The sequence below is a fragment of the Podarcis gaigeae genome (assembly GCF_964106915.1).
Source record: "Podarcis gaigeae genome assembly, chromosome: 10".
Taxonomy (NCBI): Eukaryota; Metazoa; Chordata; class Lepidosauria; order Squamata; family Lacertidae; genus Podarcis; species Podarcis gaigeae.
This window is the reverse complement of record NC_139686.1, coordinates 75,553,791-75,581,706: the sequence shown is the minus strand read 5'-3', so window position 1 is coordinate 75,581,706 and position 27,916 is coordinate 75,553,791. Positions and strand designations below refer to the sequence as shown.

At 41.4% G+C, this 27,916-nt stretch overlaps 1 protein-coding gene across 7 annotated transcripts in view; it reads left to right on the top strand.

Moving 5' to 3' along the window:
* Positions 1-27,916, top strand: part of ITPR2 (inositol 1,4,5-trisphosphate receptor type 2) — a 322,485-nt gene that overhangs the window by 227,943 nt on the left and 66,626 nt on the right. For 6 of the 7 annotated variants that reach the window (XR_014555821.1, XM_083701231.1, XM_083701230.1 and 3 more), the window contains 6 exons: positions 13,975-14,083; positions 16,765-16,952; positions 18,814-19,000; positions 20,189-20,445; positions 22,515-22,715; positions 26,697-26,807. Coding sequence is in view for 6 of the 7 variants with exons in the window: in XM_083701231.1 (XP_083557357.1) it covers positions 13,975-14,083; positions 16,765-16,952; positions 18,814-19,000; positions 20,189-20,445; positions 22,515-22,715; positions 26,697-26,807 (1,053 nt within the window). In the remaining variant the exon portion in view is untranslated. The remainder of the gene's footprint in view (positions 1-13,974; positions 14,084-16,764; positions 16,953-18,813; positions 19,001-20,188; positions 20,446-22,514; positions 22,716-26,696; positions 26,808-27,916) is intronic. The other variant, XM_083701232.1, reaches the window with a different exon arrangement.

Below are 27,916 nucleotides of genomic sequence, written 5' to 3'. Positions count from 1 at the left end.
TAACCTTGATAGCGTGTGAAATGAGTGCAATTGTGCGGTAGTTGGAGCATTCTTTGGCACTGCCCTTCTTTGGGATTGGGATGTAGACTGGTCTTCTCCAATCCTCTGGCCACTTCTGAGTTTTCCAAATTTGCTGGCATATTGAGTGTAGCACCTTAACAACATCATCTTTTAAAATTTTAAATAGTTCAGCTGGAATACCATCACTTCCACTGGCCTTGTTATTAGCGGTGTTTTCTAAGGCCCATTTGATTTCACTCTCCAGGATATCTGGCTCAAGGTCAGTAACCACACTACCTGGGGTGTGCGAGCCATCCATATCTTTCTGGTATAATTCCTCTGTGTATTCTTGCCACCTCTTTTTCCTTTCATATCTTCAATTTCCTTCAATTTTCTTGAACAGATCTCTGGTTCTTCCCATTCTGTTTCCCCCCTCTGTTTCTTTGCATTGCTCGTTTAAGAAGGCCTTCTTGTGTCTCCTTGCTATTTTTTGGAAATCTGCATTCAATTTCCTGTATCTTTCACTATCTCCCTCGCATTTTGCTTGCCTTCTCCCCCCCCCCCCATTTGTAAGGCCTTGTTGGACAGCCACTTTGCTTTCTTGCATTTCCTTTTCATTGGGATGGTTTTCGTTGCTGCCTCCTGTATAATGTTGCGAGCCTCCATCCATAGTTCTTCAGGCACTCTGTCCACCAAATCTAAATCCTTAAAACCTGTTCCTCACTTCCACTGTTCATTCATAAGGGATTTGACTTAGATTGTATCTTACCGGCCCAGTGGTTTTTCCTACTTTCTTCAGTTTAAGCTTGAATTTTGCTATAAGAAGCTGATGACCGTCAGCTCCAGGTCTTGTTTTTGCTGACTGTATAGAGCTTATCCATCTTTGTCTGCAGAGAATATAATCAATCTGATTTTAATGCTGCCCATCTGGTGATGTCCATGTGTAGAATCGTCTTTTGTGTTGTTGGAAAAGTGTGTTTGTGATGACCAGCTTGTTCTCTTGACAGAACTCTATTAGCCTTTGCCCTGCTTTGTTTTGCTCTCCAAGGCCAAACTTGCCAGTTGTTCCTTTTCTCTCTTGATTCCCTACTTTGGCATTCCAATCCCCTATAATGAGAAGAACATCCTTCTTTGGTGTCACTTCTATAAGGTGTTGTAAGTCTTCATAGAATTTGTCAATTTCAGTTTCTTCAGCTCCAGTAGTTGGTGCATAAACTTGGATTACTGTGATGTTAAAAGGTCTGCCTTGGATTCGTATCGAGATCATTCTATCATTTTTGGGATTGCATCCCAGTACAGCTTTCGCCACTCTTTTGTTGACTATGAGGGCCACTCCATTTCTTTTAAGGGTTTCTTGCCCACAGTAGTAGATATGATGGCCATCCGAACTGAATTCGCCCATTCCCATCCATTTTAGTTCCCTGATGCCCAGGATGTCAATATTTATTCTTGCCATCTCATTTTTGACCACATCCAACTTACCCGGGTTCATGGTTCTTACATTCCAGGTTCCTATGAAATATTTTTCTTCACAGCATTGGACTTTCCTTTCGCTTCCAGGCATATCCGCAACTGAGCGTCCTTTTGGCTTTGGCCCAGCCACTTCATCAGCTCTGGATCTACTTGTGCTTGTCCTCCGCTCTTCCCCAGTAGCATGTTGGACACCTTCCGACCTGAGGGGCTCATCTTCCAGCGTCATAACTTTTATATGCCTGCTGTCTTTGTCCATGGAGTTTTCTTGGCAGGGATACACTGGAGTAGCTTGCTGGTTCCTCCTCCAGGTGGATCACGTTTGGTCAAAAGTCTCCACTATGACCTGTTCATCTTGGGTGCCCTGCACGACATAGTTCATAGCTTCTCTAGTTATTCAAGCCCCTTTGCCACAGCAAGGCAGTTATTCCTGAAGGGGATCAAATATATAACATTGGTATAAAATCACACAATAATTAAATTCTAATTTAATTCTAATTCTAATAAATCTTTGTATTTCTCCCAAACTTTAAGAATCAAGTTTCTTATTATATGATTATAGAAACTTTTGTGAACTTTTGCCAACCAAATCTATTACCATGACCTTCCAAATCTAACGAATCAGCATTTGTTAAATTTATCCAATCCCAGATTCAGCAAAGGTAAGATGCTTCAAAATATAATCTGGTAGAGAGAAACCTCCTTTATCTTTAACATCTATTAGTAATTTATGTTTAATTCTTGGCTTTTCCCCTCTCCAGATAAATCTTGAAATGTCCTTTTGCCATTCTTTGAAACAGCTCACATTGCTTACCACTGGGATGGACTGAAATAAAAACAACATTTTTGGGAAAACATTCATATTAATCACTTAAATTCTACCCAATAATGACAAACTCATCCTTCCCCAAATTTTTAAATTCCTTTTTATTTATTTCCACAATTTTTCTTTTCTTTTTTTTAAAAAAAAATTAATTAAATATGTTAAGTACAAATTAGAAAACATACATATTTACAACAAAAGAAAATACGAAAGAAAAAAAATACATATAACCAAGGGAAAAAAATTAGAGAATATTTTGTCTCTTTTCATATTTACAGTTATTTATACGTCTATAAAATGCTATTCACAATAAAGGAGTGAAATGAAAGATAAGATATCAGAAAAAAAGAACAAAGAAAAAATAAAGAAGTAAAAGAAGAAGATCATAGGTGAAATTTTTTTAAAGTAGATAAGTACTCGCAATACATAGCCATTTCCCATCTATATTTATATTCAATTGTATAATTTCATCTTGTCCTTATCTACCTTAAATAAAGTGTGTGTTTTTTTAAAAAAAGACTTCCACCGTTTACCTCACGCATTTTCAGTAATCCGTTCATCAGATCCTCTATTCTTCATATTTTCCCTTTGGATTTCCTTAATGTCTAACTTTGTATTTTTTATATTATGCACAAGATTATTCTAAACACAACCAGATTTTTGTAGTCAAGCCCTGGTTTTGTAAATAATCATTTAAAAACTCCCATTGCTTCACAACCATAGTTTTGGATTTTCTCCTTATTATATCTGTCAGTTTTGCTAGTTCCAGGTACTCGCAAAGTTTCCCCAACCATTCTCTTTTTGTTGGGATGCTGTCTTCTTTCCAATAGCTAGCAATCAAAATTCCTGCCGCTGTTGTCGTGTATAGAAATAAGTTAGTTTTATCTTTTGGGATATCTTTACCTAGAATTCCAAATAGATATGCCTCTGCCTTTTTTGTGCGTGATGTCCTTATCAATTTTTTTATTTCGTCGTGGATCATGTCCCAAAAGGTTTTAATCTTTGGGCAAGTCCACCACGTGGTATAATGTACCTTTTGTTCTATTACATTTCCAACATTTGTCATTGTTCCTTTTATTTATTTTTGACAATCTGTCAGGGGTTAGGTACCATCTGTGGTGAATTTTTCTGAAATTCTCCCTTAATAAATCACACGCAGTAAAATTTATGTCTTTCTCCCAAAAAGATTTCCATCTTTCCAGATCTATCTCATATCCCAAATCGTGCTCCCATTTTAACATGTTTTCCCCTTTCGTCTCTTGTTCTAAGGTGGTTTTCATTAATAATCTATACATTTTTGCAAGTATTTTTTGATCGCTTTGCAATATTTCCTTTTCAAATCCCCCCTTTTTATGTCTTTTTCATATGTTGCTTTTAATTGATAATATTGTAACCAATTTATTCCAAATGTTTGTAATTGTTGGTAAGTTTTTAATTTAATATTTCCGTCTGCATCCTCTAATATTTCTCTATATGTTGGCCAAGTCTCTTTTGCATTACTCTTTAATGTTGTGGTTGCCTCCACTGGTGAAACCCATTGGGGGAGTTTTCTCAATAATTTTTTCTTTTGTTCTTTCCCAGACATCCAATAGAGCCTTTCTTACTATGTGATTTGTAAATTTTTTATGTTGTTCTTTTTTGTCATAGACTAAATAGCCTTGCCAGCCGTATATTTTGTCCCAACCCTCTAGTGTTAGGACTTCATTATCTTTTAATAATATCCATTTTTTAATGCAACACCAACACGCTGCCTCAAAATACTTTCTTAGATCTGGCACTGCAAATCCTCCACTTTCCCGTTATTACTTCTAATTTTGTTCTTGCCTTTCCCCCCGCCATATAAAATTTGCAAGATCTCTTTGCCAGCTTATAAAATATTTAGTTCCTATTACAATTGGAATTGTTTGAAATAAAAATAGAATTTTGGGGAGTATCATCATTTTAATCATAGATATTCTTCCTCCTAATGATAATTTTAGTTTCCCCATTTATCCATACTTCCTTTAATTTTTTCCCCATTTTTTTATATAATTATCCTTAAATAAAATTGTATTTTTATTTGTAATCCATATTCTAAGTAGTTCACTTTATTTTCTATTTTTAGTCTTGTTGTTTCCTCTAATTCCTTTTTCCCTTTCTTGCCTATATTTTTAGTTATCAATTTCGATTTATCTTTGTTCAGTTTGAATCCTGCTACTTCACCAAATTATTTCATTCTTTCTAATGCTTTTTTATACTTTCTTTTGGTGTTTCGGTTGTAATGATCACATAGCCTGCAAATGCTCTTACTTTGTAACACTGTGTACCAAGACATATGCCCTTTATTTCTTCGTCCTTTCTCAGAACTATTAATAGGGTTTCTAATATTGTTATAAATAGGAGTGGGGTTAAAGGACATCCCTGTCATGTCCCTCTCTCGATGTTGAATTCTTCTGTAATTTCATTGTTTAGGATTAATTTGGCTCTTTGTTTTTTGTAAATTGCTTGAATTCCATTCATAATTCTTTTACCTAAATTTAAACTTTCGCAGCTTTTAATCATAAATTTCCAAGAGACACTGTCAAATGTCTTTTCAGCGTCTACCAAAAGCATTGAAATTTCTTTACTTGGATTCATTTTGGCATATTCTATTAAGTCTATAATTATTCTAGTGTTGTCCTTTATTTGTGTGGCTGGCAAAAATCCCATCCCGTCAATAATTCTATTTATTACTCTTTCTGCCTGTCTTTCCTTAATAAACCATGCCAGCATCCTACCCGGTTTATTTGCCTTTTCAAAGTATCTTTGTTTTCTCCATGTAATTTTTTTCTCAACTTCTCTATTTATTAAATTCGATAGGTGGGCTTGTAAGTTCTTTATTTCTTGGAGGATATCTTTATTTTTTGGGTTTTTCACTAAATCTTTTTCTTTCTCTCTTATTTATTTATTTCCATAATATTATTATCTTTATTTCTCCTTATCCTTCCCATTTGTTGTATTACATACCCTCGCATATAGGCTTTACTCGCTTCCCAAATCATTTTTTTATCTGTATCCTGATTTTCATTTATTTCATAGAATTCTTTCAATATTTCCTTAGCCCTTTTAACCCTTTGATCATCTCTCCATACCTCCTCGTTCATTCTCCACCTTCCCTTAGTATGATTTTGAAATTTCATATATACCGATACTGGATTGTGATCTGATATCGATCTATTCAGTATCTCTGCTTTTTCTAAACTCAACATCAACTTTTTTGATAGCCATATTGCCTCGATTCATCCCCCAGATTTTTTCGCCTCCAAGTAGTGGGTTATGTCTTTAGCACTTGGATTTTTTGTTCTCCAGGGATCGCATAAATTAAAATTCTCAAGTGGAAAAAGGAGAGTGGTAATCTACCTGAACTCGACATTTTGTCTCTTTGCGTTCTGTCCATTTCTATCAATGTCACCCCATTAAAATCTCCCATAATTACTATATTTTCATCCACATAATCCCATAATCTCTCTTCCAATTTTCTAAAAAAAATCATCTTTTTTTACTATTCGGAGCATATATTCCCACCACTATGATTTTCCCTTCTTTTGTTTGTATTTCTACTCCAAGTACTCTACCTTCATCATCTTGCAATAACAGTTGAGATTTCAACATTGTATTTACATAGATGACCACTCCCTTCTTTCTTTCCGTTCCAGATGCTATATATTCCTGTCCTAGTCTCGTATTTTTTAACACCCTTATATGAGTTTTGGATATATGTGTTTCTTGTATACATATGACATCCCATTTTTTCTTCTTCTATAATTTCCACAATTTTTCATTGTTATCTTGAAATATGTTAATATTCCTGGCTGCGAACCATATTCCCAAATATTTAACTTTTTTATATAAACGTTTCTCTGTCTTCTGCTGTATCTCCTTTTTATCTTGCTCTGAAATATTCTTCTCTAAAAGCTGTCTTATTTTTATTCAATTTAAAACCTGATACTTGTCCAAATTCCTGTATTTTTTCTAATACTTTCAGTAATGTGGTTATAGGGTCTTCAACTGTTATCACAAGGTCATCTGCGAATGGTTTCAATTTATATGCTTTATTTCCTACTTTTATTCCTCTGATGGTTTCTTCTGTTCTTATATTTCTCACCAGAACCTCTAATACTAAAATAAACAATAATGGTGGCAAGGGGCATCCTTGTATTGTCCCTTTGACATTTTAAATGTCAATTGCTTAATTCAGTTGTTGCTCCTCAAATGTTGCAGGTTTATAGACTATTTAGTAAATGTTCAGCTTATTTCCAGTTATTTCACTTCAGTTCCTTAACTTAGTTGTTGCAGCGTTACAGTTTATTACTTTGGTTCCTAACCAAGGTGGTACTTTCTGTCAGTTTCCCAACTGTCTATCCATCACACTCCTGAGGTACTTCTAGCAGTATCACAGTAAAAATTACATTCACTAGTACCCTTAACAAACTACAATTCCCAGGATTTTTTGTAGGAAGGCGAGACGGTTAAAGTAGTATAAATGCATGTGACCTTGGCATTGTTCTTGCCCAGCACACATTCCTGACACATGCTGTAGCTTTCAATATAGGGGGAAAACCCACCAGCTTTATTGGAAATTTATGTATGATCCAGAGACTCACAGGAGGGTAAAAATTAGTGTTAGAATGTTTACATAGCAGACTTATTCCTGATGTAAGATTAACATTGAGGTAGCCAGATGGACCTTCACAGTATTCATTATCAAAATACATAATTGTTGAATGTGTTCATTTGTTTTAGTGTGTAGAACATGTTGTGGCTTGGCTGTTTAGGCAGAAGAATAAAGTTCACATAGGCGTAGCCAGGATTTTTGTTGGGGGGGGGCAGGCTTTTGTTAAGGTGGGGAAGAACCTCAGATGTGTATTGATTTGTATTATTGGGGGGGGCAGCTGCCCCCCATTGACTATGCCCATGAGAGTCCAAGTTACTTCACCTCATCGTTCACTCCAGGTGCTACCCACTTGAATCACCACTTCACACAAACCTGTTGGCTCATTCGGAATGTGAATTTGTGGAATCTGCACAAGGTTAAGAAGGTGTCCCTCTTAATGTTTCTTCCCACACTGGAGTCACCACAAAGACTACCCAAACTGGATAAACTTGCACGCTGGTGAAACACATGACTTTTATACTATTCTAGGCAAATTTTCTTAATCCACAGTCTTACTCCTAAACTAAAGGTTTCTTTCCTGTTTCTCCAAGCTGATTTGCAAAAAGTTTAGAGAAAGCAACCACTGTATCCTCCATCTTCCCAGCCCCCCTGGGTGCAACCTGAAACCTGCAGAGCGCCTAACAGGGTCTCATTTGAATGCCTGCTGCGTCTTTTCACATTTCCATTTTAAGATTGCAGCTTATTGCAGACTCCATGGTTTCACTATGAAGACAAATTTCCTCTGGACAGATAAAACTACTCTGTGCTTCACATCTGAAACTCAGCACACTGCAATCCATTATCAGTTTCTTTTACAAATTTACAAATTTGTTTTTCTGCTGAAAGTTTAGACTGTTTTTGGCTGTTTTTTTGCCTGCTCTCAAGTGAATTAGCCTTTTCTTTATAGCAGAGCACTTTATTTCGCTACTATAAGCTTCTAATTTTGTCCAGCTCCTTTGGAGGAGTGCCTGAATTATTTTGCTGCTTCTAAAAACAGGGGCAATGAGCAATCCAGGGTAATCCAGTTTTTTTTACCACTGAAAATCTTACTGAAACTCTCTCTGGCTTCTGTGATTTCAACAAATCACAGTCCAGTATAAATACAAATTTTTGTGGTAATAAAAGCTAGAAAAACAAAGCACTATCCAGCTGAAGTTTCCTTCCTGTTTATTTCAGTTACTGATGTTTTATATGTGTTTTGTTATCTCCCACTGAAATAAATAGGAATTGTGGAATACACCCAACATGCAGATGTATAAGGGAGGAAATAAGGATAACAGAGAGAGAACAGACAGAAAGACATATGTTGCCCTCCATTGTGATGCTGCAAGCAGGGAGTCAACCAATAAAAGTGATTGGCAGTATCATAGACAACAGTAGTTAGGCTATCCCTATCCAGATATGGGCATAGCTGGGCCACCAGCTGAAGCTGATGGAAGGCACTCCGGGCCACTGAGGCTACCTGAGCCTCAAGTAACAGCAAAGGATCCAGGAGGACCCCCAAGCTACAAACATGCTCCTTCAGAGGAACTGTAACCCCATTAAGAGCAGGCCATCTGGTCTAGGGAACAACCCACTAATCAGGCAAACAAGTTGGGCCCAACATTGGGGGGGGCAGTCAAGTGTGCATGATGTGTCACATGTGCGACACCCCCTCCATTCGGCCAGGCCTGCCAGGACGCACCAGCCAAGTAGAGGGGTGGCAACGCTGCCACAGTTCTTCTGCTTATCTCCGCCTCCTGGGTCAGACCCAACCCAGGAGCGGAGCTGTAGCTAGGTGCAAGGGAGCTGGCAGGCAGAGAAATGGCCTTCCCCGGCCCTCCTGCTCAGCTTCGCAAATTTGCTGAAGCATATTTCACACAAAGCAGTTTGTGTCTCTCAGTGAAGCAGCAGCAACAGGGGAAGATCCTCCAGTTGAAAGTCTCCCATTTCTCCCTCAGTCCTTCTCTCCCGAGAAACTACTTCTCCTATCCCCACCACTTGTTGACAGTGAAGGGGGTGACAGTCCCACCCGCTGGCTGAGCCCTCAGCGCAACTGCCCCTCCAGAGGCGTTCAAACTCGGATAGAGAGAGCATCATTGCTCAAAAAGAGAACTTGTCCCCTTCCCCTCATGACACCTGCAGCCCCGTCCCCTTTAATGAAGGAGGCCTTTCAGCCATGCTCGCTCGGCCACAAGTTTCCTCTAATCACCTTGTCTGTGTCAGTGGAGGTGGGGAGGAAAGCAAGAAATCTGGATCGGCAAGTTGCTGGCAAAGGCAGGGTGGGAACCACAATGGCGAGGAGAACCAGTGGGAAGGTGGCTCAAATCTGTTTGATTGGGCCAGTTGCTGCTCCTTTTGGTGCACCTTCCCAAGGCTGGAGCCCCAGTGTTTGTCACAAACTGAAGGACATGTTCTAAAAGTTATCAAGGGGTTCAGGCTTCCATCCTACACTTTCTAGTGGAGAAAAAAGTGGAGAAAAAAGGAAAGATCTGTTTGGACCTAGTGATTTTCCTATACATCCTCCACAAACCTAGGCATGTCAAATATAAGTAGGAATAGTGTCATTACTCGTGGGGAGTTGAAACATCTGTATGTTTGCAGTTTGAGATGCAGCTGAGCTGTGTCAGTGGCCCCTTTCTCTGTGAGAAGCTGCTGGAAAATCTGGTACATGTTTTTGGACTTTATGTTGCAACTATAAGGACCTATTGACCTGTGGGATGGCTGTTGAGGCAGAAACCTGTACTGATTTAAATAGAGGCAGGATGGATGCAAAGTCAGTGTTGTTAAATTTGTGACCTTGCCCCAGCTTGGAATTATATGGGAAAAGGAAGGAAGGAAGGAAGGAAGGAAGGAAGGAAGGAAGGAAGGAAGGAAGGAAGGAAGGGGTCATACCGTGCAACTGACCCATTTTAACAGAGACATTTTGGATGGAAAGAAACCACCCTAGCTTCTGATCCCAGTCCTGGATATCTCAGAGCACAGGACCAAAGGGTGAGTGTTTCTTCATCCCACCCTGTGACATGAGTCAGTTGACTTACACCAGAGCATGGAGTGGGGCAATATCTCCCTTGGCACTGAGTCTTCTTCCCCCTTCCATTGCGGCCCTTCTGTGTCTGTCCCACCATCGGAGGAGGAGGCTGCACTGACTGATGCAGCTTCTCCCTAGGCTGCACCAGCCAGGGCAGCTTTGGCTGAGGTCCTGCTGGCACAAGTGCATACACACACACACACACACACACACACACAAAGGGGGGGAAATTACTGGACCCAATATCTTTTGCCACTTCCACGCCTTTGCTGTAAAAAAAAAAGATCCTAGGACTCCTGGGCTACTCCCCACAATGCAGAGGTCCCTGCCCCATGTTGCATACAATCAGTGTTTCAGCACTTGGGGAAGACAACAGAGGAATGGAAAAAAATGAGTGGCAGGGCTTGACAATAGGTGCCTGTATCCACAATGCTCTTGCACAGGTCCTTCAATCAAATTGTCAACATTTAGAGAAAACAGAGGAAGCAAAGGTTTTGACAATGGGTGTCTGTCTTCAAATCTAGGCAGGGGGACATAAAGAAACTAGATCTAGATGTAGGAGGAAGCTGGAACCATAAGCACAGCAGGGTCTGTTCTAGTGAACAGGCAAGGGCAGAAAGCCCTTATTTATACCAGGAAGTTGTATACTTCCTGCCATTAATAGCCTTGAAAATGTTGAGCATACACTCTTTGACGTAACTCACCAAAACAGGCCCTAGATTCCGATCATTTTTTTCAAGCTTGCCAAGAAAATACAACTATGCTGTGAGGTACAATGTACACAACAGCATTTAAACATGTTTGATTTCAATTGTGAGAGAGAATAAACTTCCTTTTGTATATTGTAGCTCACAGAGAATATCTAACAAACTCAAATATGTGTCTGTATAGCCAGGATGACTTGATATATATCCCCTTGGGGGGGGGGAATCTTACAAAATCAAGAGGGTAGTCCCCTCCTAGAATATAATAAAACTGAATGCAGGAGTCAAAATTTTTATATTCTCTTCTTGACTTACGCTGAAACATTATTTTCCTCCTAGAAATGATCTCCTAGAAAATTTGTCCCTTGCTGTCAATGAGCTTGTTTCTTAGAACTCTTTAAAACCACATATAAATTACTGTTGCTTCCCTGAGCCTTTGTTTATATCCCTTGCAACTATTGTCAGAGACAAAAGAATGGTATTAATGGGTAACAATAAGACTCTTATGCCGTCTCTTCAAAGCTATACTATGTCTCCTACTGTTGTTACATAAGAACTTCGAGTCACCTGAGCGCTATTTACATTCCACACACATATAATGCTAAGCGTTATAGACGTCATTCTAGTCACTGTGACCAGCAGATGGGGAGAACTTGTGTTCCTAAATGTGAATAAAAGCATTGAGATGAACATGATGTATGTTTGCTTTCTCATTGTCATTGTTATTAATTTGCTTAGCTACTGTTGCAACCCACCTTGGATCAGGCCATGGCCCATCAGTTGAAGACCACTGTTATTGGGTACAGCAGAGGTTTTCGGCCTCTTTGAGTCCACGGCTCCCTAAGCCAACTCCATTCTTTCTGCGGCTCCCCTGTGGGGCTCAGGAGCCCAGTTATGTCACCCCTTGCCTGCAGAGCTGGCAGCCTCTCACCTTTTCCAAACACCCTCCCTTGCGGAGTGTTCCCTCAGCCTCCTCTCTCCTCCCCTGCTGCTGCCACCCCTGGTCTGTGAGCTACCCCTTCCCTCTTCCCCAAAGAAAGGTGCCTCCCAAAGGCACCATTTGCCAGCGGATCTTATTGCCAAGGCTGCTGCAATAAACAGCTGTGCCAGCCTTTGGGAAGCAGAGACATGAGAGGGCATCAGAGGAGGGAGGGAAGGAAAGAGGGACAGAGGTTGGTGTTACCTGCGCTACCCTGACCATCATTCAAGGCAGGCACCCCAGGGTTGAAAACCACTAGGGTGCAGTCTTTGTTCATGTGGGATGTATAGGTCCTACTCAGAGTATCATTGAATCATAGAACGTCATACAGGACATTCACCACCTTCACTGGTTCCAGTTTAAAGGAGAGGTAGAGCTGAGTATAATCCACATACTAGTGAACACCCAGCCCAAACCTCCTGATGTTAAAAAGCTTGCGGGAGAGAACAGAGCGCTGAGGCACTCCACAAGTGAGTGTCCAGGGGTTCAGACACTCATCTCCCAACTCCACTTTCTGGACACAGCCTAGGAGGAAGGCATGGAGCCACTGCATGGTATCCAGAAGGATACCATAGTTTGATACCATGGTATCAAAAGTCACTGAGAGATCCAGCAGAACCAAGAAACAGCTTTCACCTCTGTTCCTAGCCTGCCGGAGATCATCAAGGGCCGTACAAAGTGGGAGGCAGACTGCCCCGGGTGCCACTCTGGGGGAGGGGGGGAAAGATGGCCCCTGCCTCCCTCCAGCTATAGAGCAGCCAAGGGCGTGCACAGTCCGTACAGGCTGCTGCTCTTGCACGCTGTCCATATGGGCATCTGTACAGGCTGCCTCTCGCATGGAGACTGTATGGGATGCCGCGCGTGCGCAGTTCGTATGGGCTGCCACACCCTGGGTGCCGGAGAGGGTTCCTCCGCTACTGAGATCATCAACCAGCGATACCAAGGTGGTTTCAGTCCCATGATGGGGTCTGAATCCTGATTGGGAGGGATCCAAATGGTCCACATCCTCCAGACATGCCTGGAGTTGTTCAGTGATCACACACTCAATCAACTTGCTCAGGAATGGAAGATTTGAGACTGGGCAATAATTGGCTATAATGCCTGGCACAAAGATATTTTTTTAATAACCTCTTCTTTAAGTGGGCCTGGATGGGCAAGGATCGATTTTATGAGCCAGGATGGGCAAGGATCAAAAAGGCAGGTGATTGGTTTCACTTGTCCAAGCAGCACATCCTCAGAGGTAACAGGTTGAAATTGATCCCGTACAACTTGACTAGACAGAGCTCTGGCATTCTCCCTCCACAGCCTTGCACCACGGTGGAGTCTACCCTTTTCTGAATCTGAGCAAAATCACTGTAGTGAGGGCCCCAAGATCTCCTGCAATGATTTTGTAAAGTTTTTCTGCAGATAAAGTTATCTCAGAGAATGTGGATAGGCTGCTTGGATGCGTGAAACCAATCACCTGTCTTCTTGATCCTTGCCAATCCTACCCAGACAGTCATTAGCTCCGGTTAACTCTGCATTCCAGCGTACCACCAGGGAATCAGCTGAGAGGCCATCAGCACGGGATAATACATCCCCCACCACTCTCTGAAAATCATTTGGATCCACTAAGTGGTGAGAGCAGACCATTCAAATCGGTCCCACCTCCCTGCATCGGGGATGGTCACTGAGAAGTCTAGTTGCACCAGGAAGTGATCTAACCATGACACTTCTTTTGTTCCACTTAAGTGAACAAACTCATGCCCAAAGCGCTAAACACCAGATCTAAGGCATGTCTGCGGCTAAGAGTAGGGCCAGATTTATTCTGGAGCAGCCCCATGGAGGCTATGCTTTCCATGAAGTCTTGAGCAGCCCCTTGTAAGGTCATGTTGGCATGGTTGTTAAAATCCCCAGGGACCACCAGACTAGGTGTCTCCAGAAGAACATCTGCCACAACCTGAAGCAGCTCCTCTCCCCTCCCTCTTTCATAGCTCATATATTCACCTCCTGGCTGTATGCATATGAATGGGAGGAATTAGATCTTCCTGTGGATTCTGAGCATGAAAAGAGCATATCTTGAGTCACATTTTTTGGTCCATCTAGCTCCGTATTGTCTATGCTGACAGGCAGTAGCTCTCCAGAGTTTCAGACAGGAGACATTCCAGGCCCTGCCTAGAGATGCTGGGATGGGGATGGGGTCCTTCTGCATGCAAAGCAGATGTTCTACTGCTGAGCTATAGGCCACTGGTAACAAAAGAGCCAAGACTATGAAACTACTTACTGGTGTGTTTACCAAAAGCTGTGACTTTTCCTACTGTTTTTATCTTCTTAAAGGGTAGCAACCTGAGGAAAATACTTCTCAATCGCTATTTTAAAGGTGACTATGGAACCAGTGTCAACGGTCCTCTGTCCAGCAACTACAGCAAAGCAATGCAAGGAGGAGGTACGGTAAATAATTATAATTAACAAATCAGTTGTTGAACATCTACATAAGAAACTATTTCTGTTCAAAATGGAATATGTCTCAAGCAAGGAAAAATGCAATTTGAAAAATCAAGCATACACACCCTTTGATTTCCATGAGAGAAAGTAACTCTCCTATTGAAACCAAGGGGGACTGTGGCTTGATTCAGTGCAGGAAACCAAATATGTTCTGTGAAATCTTGTACATGTCTGCTTAGTTTTGACCCCCATTGACTTCAATGGGATTTAGTCCCTGGAGTGTGAAGGGTTGCACACACAGTGTGGAACTTACTTTCAGATAAGTAAGGTATCAGATTACAGGGTTAAAGTGCTTAGCTTTGACCTGACCTGACCTGGCCTGACCTGACCTGAAAGCCTTACACAGAACTTAGTGCATTCAGCACTAAGATTAATTTTAAAATCAATGTCACCCTCCAACATAGAGTGCAGCATACTTAAGTCCATTGATTTCAGCAGGCTTAAGCACCCTCAGTGCCACACTGGATTTTGGCCTAAATGTACTTATTATTATTTATTGAATTTATATACCAGGAGGTCTCAGGGCAGGTCACAGACTAAAATCAAATATAAAACCACAAAAGACGTAATCAAAATAAAAACAACAAACACCCCCCCCCCCCATTTTAAAAGGACATAGGATGTCAATCAAATCAACCAAAGGCCTGGTTAAAAAGTAACATTTTTGCCTGGAGAGAAGGCAACAGGCAAACTTCCCTGGGGAGAGCATTCCATAGATGGGGAGCCACTGCAGAGAAGGCCCCCCTTCTTGTGTTGCCACCCTCCTGGCCTCTCGAGGAGGAGGCATATACAGAAGGGCCTCAGATCATTTTCAGGGACTGGGTAGTTTCATATGGAAAGAAGTATTGCAGTCCTGATCTGTTTAAGGCTTTATAGGTCAAAACCAGCACTTTGAATTGGGCTCAGAAACGAATTGATAACTTGTGCAGTTGAACCAGGATTGGTGTAATATGCTCAAGCCATCTTGCTCTGGTGAGCAACCTTGCCACTGAATTCTGCAGTACCTGAAGTTTCTGAACCATCTTCAGAGGCAGCCCTATGTATATCACATTGCAGTAATCTAACCTTGAGGTTACCAGAGCATCGACAACAGTAGTTAGGCTATCCCAGATAGGGTGAGCCACTAGCCGAAGCTGATGGAAGGCACTCCGGGCCACTGAGGCCACCTGAGCCTCCAGTGGGAGCAAAGGATCCAGGAGGACCCTCAAGCTGTGTACCCGCTCCTTCAGAGGGAGGGTAACCCCATCAAGAGCAGGTGACCTCCCACCCATCTGGTCTAGGGAACCCCTCGCTAACAGTGCCTCAGTCTTATCTGGATTGAGCTTCTGTTTGTTGGCTCTCATCCAGTCCATTACCAAGGTAGGAACAAATTTATAAACGAACTTAACTGTATTGATACAAAAATTGCACTAATTTTGCAAGAAGACAAAACTAAAATTTGTGACCTCTGTAAACTAAACATGTTAAGCCAATTTTGATGTTTTAATTATTTTGCTTAATTCATATCTATGTTATTTCCCAGTAAAGTGGGGGAAACTATTTGGTGGCCATTGAAGCCCCTGCTTCCTGAACACTGAAAATCTTTATGACATTTTTCATATACCTTCAGGCCTCTCTGCAAAGCCATGAAGGCTAGAAACTTGCAGCACAGTGCAGCAGCAATTAGTCACAACTAGCAAAAATTTTATTGATTTAAGTGAGACTGATGACTACTTTTAGCTAATTTATGTACATTTTAAAAAATAAAATAAAATAAAAGCTGAAATCCCCGGGAAGTTGAATTCTGCATCCAGCATGCTTTGGTTTTGTACAGTGGCAGAATGCACACAGCCTTGACCTTGCCACTAACATTAGATTTACAGGACATGGGGCAGTTAAAGTAGAGCCAGGTTAGGTCAAAAGTTTACAACAATCTCTTGGAGGAGCATAGACCTATTTCTGATGGATCCCATAGCAGCACCTGTGCTGGTAGCTGATCTTCTAACAAAGAAAGCCAGTTGAGGTAGACATTTCCTTGATCTTGCAAAGCCCCTCTTACGTTCTAAAGGAAAAGTGGGGCACAGGAAGCTACAAGTCAGACTGTTTGTCCACCTCTGCTCCAGAGTGTATGCTTTGCAAAAAATGTACACTACCACGGAGCTATGGTCTGCCCCCACCCCACCCCAGAAAAGATGGATACTTACAGTTACTCAATCCAGTTTAGTTGTGCTGTTAAGATTTCTTGAACATGCATTCTTCATTAGTAAATCTAAAGCATATTTGTGGACCACAGGGATTTAAAATTTTAAATAAAAAACAAGCTCACTCAAGTCAGCATATCTCCTGGGGTACGGCACTTTATACATGCTGAGAATGGCTCTCATTTTCATTTCCCTCTTGTGTTTTAGAGCTTAGCCCTGATTCATATTAGAATCTGTTGATTATTTGATTACTTTTATTTTAAAAAGTGGCACTCTCTTATGTTAGTATGTTAGTATAATAGTGTGTCCACAAGTGTTATAGCCAGATATTGAATACAAGAAAATTAGGCAATTACACTTACCTAGGAATGATTTGATTTCAGAATGAATGTATCTGAATCTTGGCTTTTATTTTATTTTATCTTATCTTATCTTATTCCAGGTAGCTTTTCAGGACAAGATTCAGATAAGTCTGGTGTTTCAATGCAAGATATTCAGTGCCTTCTGGATAAAGAAGGCGCATCAGAACTTGTCACAGATGTCATAGTTAGTACCAAAAATGACAGGATATTCTCTGAAGCCATCCTGCTTGGGATTGCATTGCTTGAAGGTGGAAACACACAGATCCAGGTACTTACTTGGTATTGCTTTGTTCTTTCTGCCTATATTGAAAACCTGTTCAAATATGAAAACAACTTAAGGGTGCACACAGAGAAATGCACAAGCAGGAGTCAATGCATTTCAAGGTGAGCTTCTCTTCCCTTTGCCTTTCCTCCTGAGACATGCATTGCCTGCCACTCTAGGGCTTTTACTCTTCCAAGGGCATCAAGTTGCCTCCCCACATTGTGTGGGCATGTCATGTGATGAGTCACGTTGCATGTCATGTGACATGTCCCACCCCCACCGAGCACTCACTCGCCAGATCAGGACACACAGGTATCTTGCCGCTGTAATGATGGTGTTTGCACGGACCTGGTGAGAAATGGGATCCACGCTCAGCCTGCTCCTCCCCGCGTGAGGAGGAGGCAGAGTGGGGCCGCTGGGCTCTGGCTTCTCCTCCCAGTGCAATATTGGCAGGGAGGCAGAGCGGGCCACAGGATTTTGGAGGAGCCCAGCCCCCTCCTTGAAAAATTTGGGGGTCCTGAAGACCCCTCAGCCCCTACCATTCAGCATGTCTGTACTCTTCCCCTCATGCTTTAGCAGACCGTCTGCTCTTTCCCCTCTAATGCCCTTCCAAATATCACACTTGCATGGCAGATCTGTTGTTGCTTTTTTATCAGTTTTTTGCTCTTTTGACTGAGGAAGGGGAGGTGGCTTAGTGATGGCATATGGTCCAGCCAATTAAATGCTGAGCATGGTCAGCACCTGCTGAACGTTGACAGAATTGGTTTCCTCTGAGCTTGATGCTGCAGGGAAGATGGTATGTCTAACCAAAATAGGTTAGTGTAATTCCACAGGGGCTTGATTTCTCTGATTATGTATGTATGCACATGCCCTCAGAGTGCCTTGTATCTTCTTCCAGTGCTACGGGTTGGTGAGGGTCTGGTGCCAGCCCTGCTTGTTAATCAATTAATTTAAAGAAAGGTTTCAGTCTGAATAATTTGATCTGAGCCAGGTATGTGACCAGGAAAAAACCTCATTGTGATTATGATGAAAAGCTCATTGAAACACTGAGGCGGTGATGACATAAAACCTAGTGTTGGATTTATTAGGAAAAGGACTTAAAAGTATTATAAATATGGTGTGGCCATATTTAGAATACTGTGGGCTGTATCCAATGTGCCCATTGAAATCAATGGACATATCCAATTTAGACCTGGGAAAGGGGATTACACAAATTCATGGAGAGCGAGTCTATAAATTGCTGTTAGCAATCATATCCAGAACCATTTCCATAACCAGAACCTCCACATTCAGAGGCAGCTGCTAGGGACCAGCAACAAGGAAAGGCCATTATCTTCACACTCTGGTTGTGAGCATCCAGGGGTATCTGTAGGACAACCTTGTTCAACCTTGGGTCCCCAGTTGTTCTTTGACCATCTCTGGTCATTGGCAAAGCTGCCACAGAATTATGGGAGTTGTGCTCTAACAACATCTAGTGACCCAAAGCTGAAGGGCTCTACTGTAGGATTCAGAATGAAGGATTAGGTGAACCTTGATCTGACAAAACAAAGGAATTCCTTGTGTTCTGAGTGACATCGCCAATATTTATTTGGCACCATTAAAAATAACCTATTAGCCTTGCATTTTGCTAGTGCTCACTAGTGGTAACAATTTCATCCTGATGACTCTGTTATGCAGATCTGGAAATAAAGCACATTTCTAAAGGTATGTGGGCTTTCTTTTTCTCTGGCATAAGACATTATTAACTACCACCTATAGTCTTTGTTTGCCAAGCTGTAATATGTTATTTGTATGTCCAGTACTATGATAGCAAATATTTCCCCATTATTAATCTGCTGATATCTAAAAGGTTACTTTCCCCCTTCAGTATTCCTTTTACCAGCAACTGAATGAGCAGAAAAAATCGGAAAAGTTTTTCAAAGTTCTGTATGATAGAATGAAAATGGCCCAGCAGGAAATCCGATCAACTGTAACCGTGAACACAATTGATTTGAGCAGCAAAAAGAAAGACGATGACAACAATGACCTGACCGTATCAGTTTCAAAAAAGAGAGGTAAAGAAAACTGGGGCTGTATTTCATCACCAACATTCATTTCACTGCAGACTCAGAACAGTCCAAACAACTACAGCTTTTTGCAGGGAGAAACAGGATAAAGGCAACTTCTGCATTTGGTGGAGCAGTATGATGAATGACCCACTTCAAAAAGTGTAGTCAAGATTGGAGGGTTCAGAAACTCAAGCAAGAACAAGTTCCATAAAAACATACAAGAAACCTTATTAAAACAAACTCCGAAAAAGGAAAAGCTTCAAGTGATTATACAAATTAAGACTGCTCAGAGGCTAAAAAATAACAAAAACAATCTTCTCTAGCTAGCTGACTGAAACACTTGCACATAAATCTTAGCAGGCTGAGTGAGAAAGCAAAATACCTTCCTAGGTCCGAACAGGTGCTGACCATCCATGCTGAGAGCTCCCTATGCTTGCCACAGCCCAGGTTTTTAAGGAAATGCTGATTATGAGCATTCACCCCTTCCGCCCAACGAAATCAGCACCTGCTCCCATTACATGTCTTTGATTACTGTTTGACACTGACCTTGAGGTCTTAATGAGATGTAAGGATCTCTGGCAGGCAAGCAAGCCCCAATAAGAAGTAATGACTCTTATGTATGTTTGTTTACAACAAAACACATTCAGACTTCTCACCTGCTTGTGTTGACAATAGTTGGTCAGTCTGAGTCTTTGCCCCTTCCACAGCAGGAAGGACATCAAACTCCCGCCTTTCCCATTGTGCCCTCTGATCTTATCCAATCTCCTAGAACAGGGACTGAGAGGCTGGCCTTTGCCCTCCCCACTTTCACTTGACACAGTCTCAGACCTCTGCTTTTCTGCTGATTGCCTAGTAGCGCTCTGGCTGCCTTCCAACTCTCCCGCTATAATATAGGTCGTTAGTCTACCACCTTTTTATTGATACACCAACAAGCCGAAAGCATCATAGAAGAGACTAAAGGATCACTTCAAATTCTAATGATGTATTTCTGTATCAAAATGCTTTACAGGTTTTTTTTTTATTCTCACAAGAACTTGAGTGTAGCTCAATTATTTATATTTTATGATAATCATACATTTTATGATAATCATACTTTATATGATAATCATACATTTTATGATAATCATACATTTATTTTATGATAATCATACATTATATTTTATGATAATCATACATTTGTTATCTTATGTATAGTAAGAGATTCAAATCTGCATCTGAAAGAAGGAATGAAGGGGCAATTAACAGAAGCCTCGATGGCAACATCTAAAGCCTATTGCGTATACCGCCGAGAAATGGACCCAGAAATAGATATCATGAGTGCTGGAACAGATGCCGGGAATGTAGATGAAAAATCTTCAGAAGAAATGACAATGAGTCCTGCTATTGTGATTATGCAACCAATACTAAGGTTTCTTCAGTTATTATGTGAGAATCACAATCGAGAACTTCAGGTATGCTCTTGACTTTTTATCCCTAACCTTGCAAAAGGAGTAGCCGCCACAGAAGTATGAAAGTAATACAAGTGGAGGAAGCTCATTGTATGAGCAGACCTTAAAACATCTGATAGAGATTTGAAGCTATTTTGTATGATATTTTGCAGCCCATGCTTTCTACCCTACATCTCACTGAAATGTAAATAGTTTAAAACAACCTACCATATATTTTAGGGACGCGGGTGGCGCTGTGGGTAAAACCTCAGTGCCTAGGACTTGCTGATCGTAAGGTTGGCAGTTCGAATCCCCGCGGTGAGGTGAGCTCCTGTTGTTCGGTTCCAGCTCCTGCCCACCTAGCAGTTCGAAAGCACCCCTAAGTGCAAGTAGATAAATAGGTACCGCTTTATAGCGGGAAGGTAAACGCTGTTTCCGTGTGCGGCGCTGGTGCTGGCTCGCCAGATGCAGCTTTGTCACGCTGGCCACGTGACCCGGAAGTGTCTTCGGACGGCGCGGCTCCCAGCCTCTTAAGCGAGATGAGCACGCAACCCTAGAGTCGGACACGACTGGCCCGTACGGGCAGGGGTACCTTTACCTTTTTACCATATATTTTGCAAAGTTGTTTGTCTGTGCTCTATGCATTTGGACACCTCTTAAGAGAGTGTATCCAAATTTTGCATGATGGCTTCTGAGAGACTTCATTCTGGGAGTTCCAGAATGACTACTACCACACGCCACACCAAGTGCCCTGCACCTCACTCTGTACCTCAGTAAACACCAGCAACCTGCTATCTGGGAAGCCAGGATATTACCGGTGGCCACTGCTGAACATGACTAACTATGGTCCATTGTTTTCAATAAATCCACTCTGACTAAAACTTTGTTGTCTACAAGTGATGATAAGGAAGCATATTTCTCTTAAAAACTGAAATAAACTTGCCGATATGATTTATGCAGCCTGTTATGTACTGAAGTTCTCACCCTGGGCCAGCAGGGGGATACTGTAGATAGTTTTCACTCAGGTCCACGTCAGTTATTTTAGGCGGGAAACCCTGGGTTGTTGTTGCTACAATGTTGACAGCCAGCTGCCTATAAAAGCAGGCCAGCTGAGCTGTTTGCTGTTCGGTTCTGTCCAGCTTACAAATAAAGAGCTGCTCTGGAGAAATCACTGTGTCGTCTGCTATGTTCACCCACAACTTAACACAGCCAGTGTACTAACATGTTTTAATCTTTAAAGCTTTTTTAAAAATTCAGTGCTACTCCCTAGAAATAGGACTACTTGATTTGAATGACATTAGTATTTTTATTTTCAACCCTGGAAATTAATTTGGAGGAGAGTTATGATAATGCAAAATTTGCTAATTTGTGACAGTTTGTTCCTTATATTTGTTTTCAGTATTGGCTCACTTCAGACCATAATTTGCACTAACCATGGGTTTGAACTTTAGAGCAAGCTTTGTAATTTAGAACATTGTTTAGAGCTGGTTTCTATCTGCTCAACCCTCAATCCAAAAAAATCCCAAATTCACTCCTGCTTCTGTGATAGCACAGCTTCTAGCTGTGGAGCAATGGTCATTTTGCATCCAGGTTCAGTTCCCATTATCTCCAGTTCAGACTAGGAGAGACCCTTTCCTTGCCTGAAACATTGGAGAGCCACTGTCAGTCATTGTTGACAATATTGAGTCTTGAGATTCAGAGAATCTCTTCACAGTATATAGATATACTTTTTATTCTCTGTTTGTATTTTGTATTTGTAAAACCAATACAAAAGATTTTTTAAAAAAGATAAATAGTTTGACTCACTGTAAGGGAGCTTCTTCGGTTCGTAACTATGGTTTGTCAATTCAATAATGCAATAATGCAAAATTATACTAAGTGCAGACCACAGTTTACAAAACCTATTCAGACTGTGGTTTCTAATTTTTGTTTATCAGTTGGTGGCAAAGCAGTGAATATCACTTCAGACATCACATGAAACTGCAATAATTAAGCTACTTTAACAATGGTTTGGGATAATGCCTGACTGAATTGAACCAGGGTGTTTAATATGATGTCTGCATATGCATAAGGGTTTCCCCCCCTATTTTCAGAACTTTTTAAGAAATCAGAACAACAAGACCAACTACAACCTAGTATGTGAGACACTTCAGTTTTTAGATTGCATTTGTGGAAGTACAACAGGTGGACTAGGACTTTTGGGCTTGTACATCAATGAGAAGAATGTAGCTCTGGTGAACCAAACACTTGAAAGCTTGACTGAATATTGTCAAGGTCCATGCCATGAAAACCAGGTAACTTAAAAACTTCCATTGAAGAATCTTCACTGAATTCCGATCTGCATCCAAAAAGTGTAATCACCTAATTAATAGCATGATAATATCTGATGCTTTATGCTTCATTTCTTTATGCTGCTAGAAATGCCATTGGAAATTCAGGTCTGAAAGAAACCTAGAATTTTTTTTCTAAACTAGACCAGGCCTTTTCTGGCGTATTTTTTCAGCTGCATGTTTATTTATTTTATAAAGTGGGTAGACTTGTTTAAACAAGTGAAGACGCCTGCATGGGCTCAGTATGCAGGGAGTTCCAAAGTGTAGATGCTGCCACACTAAATGATTGAGTCCTTTGAAATGCATAACAGATATTATGTGGCACCTGTAGCAGTGCTAATTCCACAAATTTAAGTGGTTGAGTGAACACATGTAAGGTAAGTTTTCTGGTTATGTTATCAGTTAATATTGGTATTTGTAGGGTTGCTAGTTTGCAACCTAGTGAACCTGATTTTACATTTCATGCTAAAGATTGAATGAGAGGTATTGTAGCGGTTCTGTCTTGCTTCCATTCATCATCCTTCCATGCTTGCTGTGGAGTGATGCCATAGTCTTGATCACTAAAGCAAGCAAAGGAGAGAGAGAGTGGATGACCTCCTGCATTGTCATAGGTCAGGCATGTCCAACTCCCAAGAGACTGTGATCTACTCCTACTATAAAAAATGGATTTCGATTGTTGAGCTTTTTTTAGGAAGCCACAGTTGTTGATCACAGCTCAGGGGCACCCGCAATCAACCAGTAGATTGCGACCGACCTGTTTTTCCTGATGACAACCTGGCAGCCTTGGAGTAGCAGGGGTTCCCACTCCGAGTATTTAACCACACCATCTTTGTTCCTGCCCTAAAGTACATATATGAATGTATGTGCATAGGTAAAATGGGCACTATCATAACTAACATGGTGACAACAATAGCAATATTTTTTTCTTACAGAAAGCATGTTTATGCACATGCTTTCACATTAGTATATAAGCAAAGATGTGTGTGGCAACAGAATGCACAGGTGGTCTTTGCAGAAACACAAGAAAACAAATTAACTACCCCAGGGGCATAGGAAGGGGGCGGGGGGTGAGTCTCCCCGGGTGCCTTCATGGAGGGGGTGACAAATTATCAAGGAACAATCACTGCCCTACTAGGGTGGTTCATAAAAAACTTTTTTAAAAAAATGCCTGATCCAAAGGTCTTATCTTAGTACACTACGGATTATATAGCTATATATGAAATTTCATGCATATCAGTTAATATCTTGACCCTCCTCCATGAAAATAGCAGTTTACTTGGCCATTTTCCTATGTCATGAAGGCTGAAATTTCCATTCAGTGGAGCAGGGTCAAGATATTAACTGATATGCATGAAATTATATAGCTATATAATCCCTAGTTTAGTAAAAAAAATACCTTTGGAGCAGGCTTTTTTTTTTAAAAAAAGTTTTTTATGACCCGTCCTACTGCCCCACCCTCCGCTTGGCTTCCCAGGTCCTAGAAAGTCGGCCTAGGTGAAGAAAATGAGACGCCACCGAATAGAGTAGGCCTTGCCTTGGCCCCGCCCCCTACACACAGCCAATTGGCCAGCTGGGTTGGGGGCGGGGCGAAGGCAAGGCAAGGCCTAGTCTCCTCGGCCTCCTTTTCTTCACCTAGGCCGACTTTCCGGGCTGCTTTCCGGGCCCAACCCCCCCTCCAAAAAACCTTTGCTGCCCCCAAAAGTGGAGCGTGTGGGACAATGGCAGTGCTCCCGCCCCGTTTTGCCCGCGTGTGGCGCCGGGAGGAGCAGCTCCCATCTCAAGGCTAAGTACAGCAAACTGTACATTCCCACCTCTCTCCCCAAGGCCAGATTATTTACCTCTGTGTGCTTGTGTATCTGGGTCTCCCTTGTATCTATTAGGGACTATTCTCTTGCCTTTCCTTTGATGCTACTGATTACTTCTGCCACTTTAATTCTAGAGAAAGTGTTTAATTTAAAAAGGATCTGTACTATAGAATAACAGTGGTAACAATACATTGAAGACAAGTAAATATTTTGGGGAGGGTGGTCCCAAAGCCCTAGCGCCACCATCCCAAAGAGGAGAGGACTCTGGTACTCTTTTCTCCTCCCCTCCCAACTGTCTTTCTCTCTATCTGAGTTGGCTCCCTGCCTGTTACATGCGTGTGGGGTTCCTCTCTGTGTAAATTCTTCAAGCTGTTCCTGCGCACACCTGACAAATCTGCCCCATTGTCAAAATTTATCTTTTCACCCACCTCCAGTTGTGTGTCCTGGCTGAGGGGGAAAACAGGAAAGACAGATGGCCATCGGTCAGGGATGGTCTAGTTGAGATTCCTGCATTGCCCCAGAGGTTTGGCTAGATGACGCTCAGGGGTCCCTTCCAACTGAGCATGCTAAACGGAGGTGGGTAGGTGGTGAGTTGAGCGAAAACATGCCAGCTGCCACCTTTCACTATCCCACCTTTCTGCCTGAGACAAAGGTCTTAGTTTGACTAAGATCCAGCCGTGGACCTTGTATGATACATAGCATTTCTGTAGTGCTTTAGAGCAGTGTTTTTCAACCACTGTTCCGCGGCAGCACTAGTGTGCCGCGAGATGTTGCCTGGTGTGCCGTGGGGAAAATTGAAAAATTCAAAAGATTTAAAAATAAAGTATTTTATAATTTTTCATATTTCTGTTTACTTACTATTTCATAATAAAGTAATTATAAAATACTTTCTTTGTGTTTATTTGATTCCTATTCAAGAGAATTACTTCATATATAGTCAATATAGGCACAGAGTTAATTTTTTTAACATTTTCTAATGGTGGTGTGCCTCGTGATTTTTTTCATGAAACAAGTGTGCCTTTGCCCAAAAAGGGTTGAAAAACACTGCTTTAGAGTACAGTGGTACCTCAGGTTACAGACACTTCAGGTTACAGACTCTGCTAGCCCAGAAATAGTACCTTGGGTTAAGAACTTTGCTTCAGGATGAGAACAGAAATCGTGCAGCGGCAGCAGGAGGCTCCATAGCTAAAGTGGTGCTTCAGGTTAAGAACAGTTTCAGGTAAAGAATGGACCTCCAGAATGAATTAAATTCTTAACCCGAGGTAATTTTGTATTTACAAAATTCGTGAAATATTATTTCAGGATTCTGGAGTGGGGCAGTATCAGTGTAGGACACTGTGCTGCTCCGTGCTACAGAGTTATCAATCAAGCTGCCAAGGAGTGTGGTGGAGTCTCCTTCTTTGGAGGTCTTTAAGCAGAGGCTTGACAACCATATGTCAGGAGTGCTCTGATGGTGTTTCCTGCTTGGCAGGGGGTTGGACTCGATGGCCCTTGTGGTCTCTTCCAACTCTAGGATTCTATGATTCTAAGCCCTTAGATTACATTTGCTGCTGCTGCTATGGAATAAGTATAATTCAGGCTGTTATAACACATAAACTTTGAAAAAGTGGGGACTTTATTTGTTTTTGGGTGTTTTGTGGTGGGTTTGCACATGTTTGTCGCTTGTTCAGACTGCAGCTCTGTATCCTTCTCCCCTCCAAAAAAGTATATTAAATTCATATATACTGCATCACTAATAGGCACAGCTTGCATGTCCATTCAGCATCTGAAAATCAACTAAAAAGTTCGTTTTATATCAACTTGATGCTAAAAAGAAAAATGGTTTGGATTTCAATAATAATAATAATAATAATAATAATAGTAATTTCCTATTTGTGGTTTTGCAACAGGGGTCAATCAAGATTTCTCCTCAGTGTCTAGGGGAAGTATTCAACTAGTTTTTTACTCAGAGTAGACCCATTGAAATTAATTGATGTAACTTGTTCATTTATTCCAATGAGTCTGCTGTGAGTAAAATTTAGTTACCCTAGACTCTGATTCAAAACACTAACTGTGTCACCTAAGGCCCCAAGAAATTATTGTATATCTGAAAATTTGCAATATGTACACTGCTGTCTTTATAATTATTTTTATGTTCTAGTCCTGCATAGCGACACATGAATCTAATGGCATAGACATTATCATTGCCTTGATCCTGAATGATATCAATCCTCTTGGAAAATACCGTATGGACCTAGTGCTTCAGTTGAAGGTACAGTGTTTACAGGGCTATTCTATACATATTTTCTCAGAAATAGGTTCCACTGGGTTCAGTGGGACTCACTTCTAGCTATGCATATATAGGATTTCAGCCTTTATCATCTATACTCATCCCATGGCTCAAACTCACAAGCCGCTGTACTTGCAAAGCTGCTCATAGAACTGGACTTAAGATTTACATTGGTGCAATAGCGGTTGGTAGGGTTGGGTGGCAGCATGTGCCTGACCTCCCACCACTAGTATCATGGCAGCTTTCTGGAAGGGGCAAGGCAGCCACAAGTTTGGTATAGTGTAAATGTACCAGCAGGAGCACTGGATTTGCCCCACAGTTGCACTTTCACCTTGCTGCCACCTTGCCGGAGTAATCCACAATTATGCTGGTAGCAGGAGGTCAGCTTGCATGATATTGCATGATGCATTTCTTTAAAAAACGTCCTCTGCAGTAAATTCTTTGAACTAAGGAGCATTCCATTCGTGGGCAAAACACATTCCTAATGGGATATGAACTCGGGGGGTTGTGTTGTTTGCCAAAAAGCATAAGCTAAAGCTTTGCACTTTCTGTACATGAGAGTTTATTTTTTAATAATAATAATAATAATAATAATAATAATAATAATAATAATTTTTATTTATACCCCGCCCTCCCCAGGCCAGGCTCAGAGCGGCTTACAAGCAATAATAAAATCAAATTGAATGATTAAAACTTAAAAACAACATTAAAATACAACATTAAAATATTGAGACATTAAAGGAAGGAAAAGAAAAAAGAAAGGGGGGGGATCAAATTGGCTACAAGCCAAAGGCCAGGCGGAACAACTCTGTCTTACAGGCCCTGCGAAAAGAAATCAGATCCTGCAGGGCCCTGGTCTCATGAGGCAGAGCGTTCCACCAGGCCGGAGCCAGAGTTGAAAAGGCCCTGGCTCTGGTTGAAGCTAATCTAACTTCCTTACCCTAACCACTAGGGTGTTGCTATTTATGGACCTTGAGGCTCTCCGTGGGGCATACCGGAAGAGTTGGTCCCGTAGGTACGAGGGTCCTAGGCCGTGAAGGGCTTTAAAGGTCAAAAGCAGCACCTTAAATCTGACCCTGTACTCTACCGGG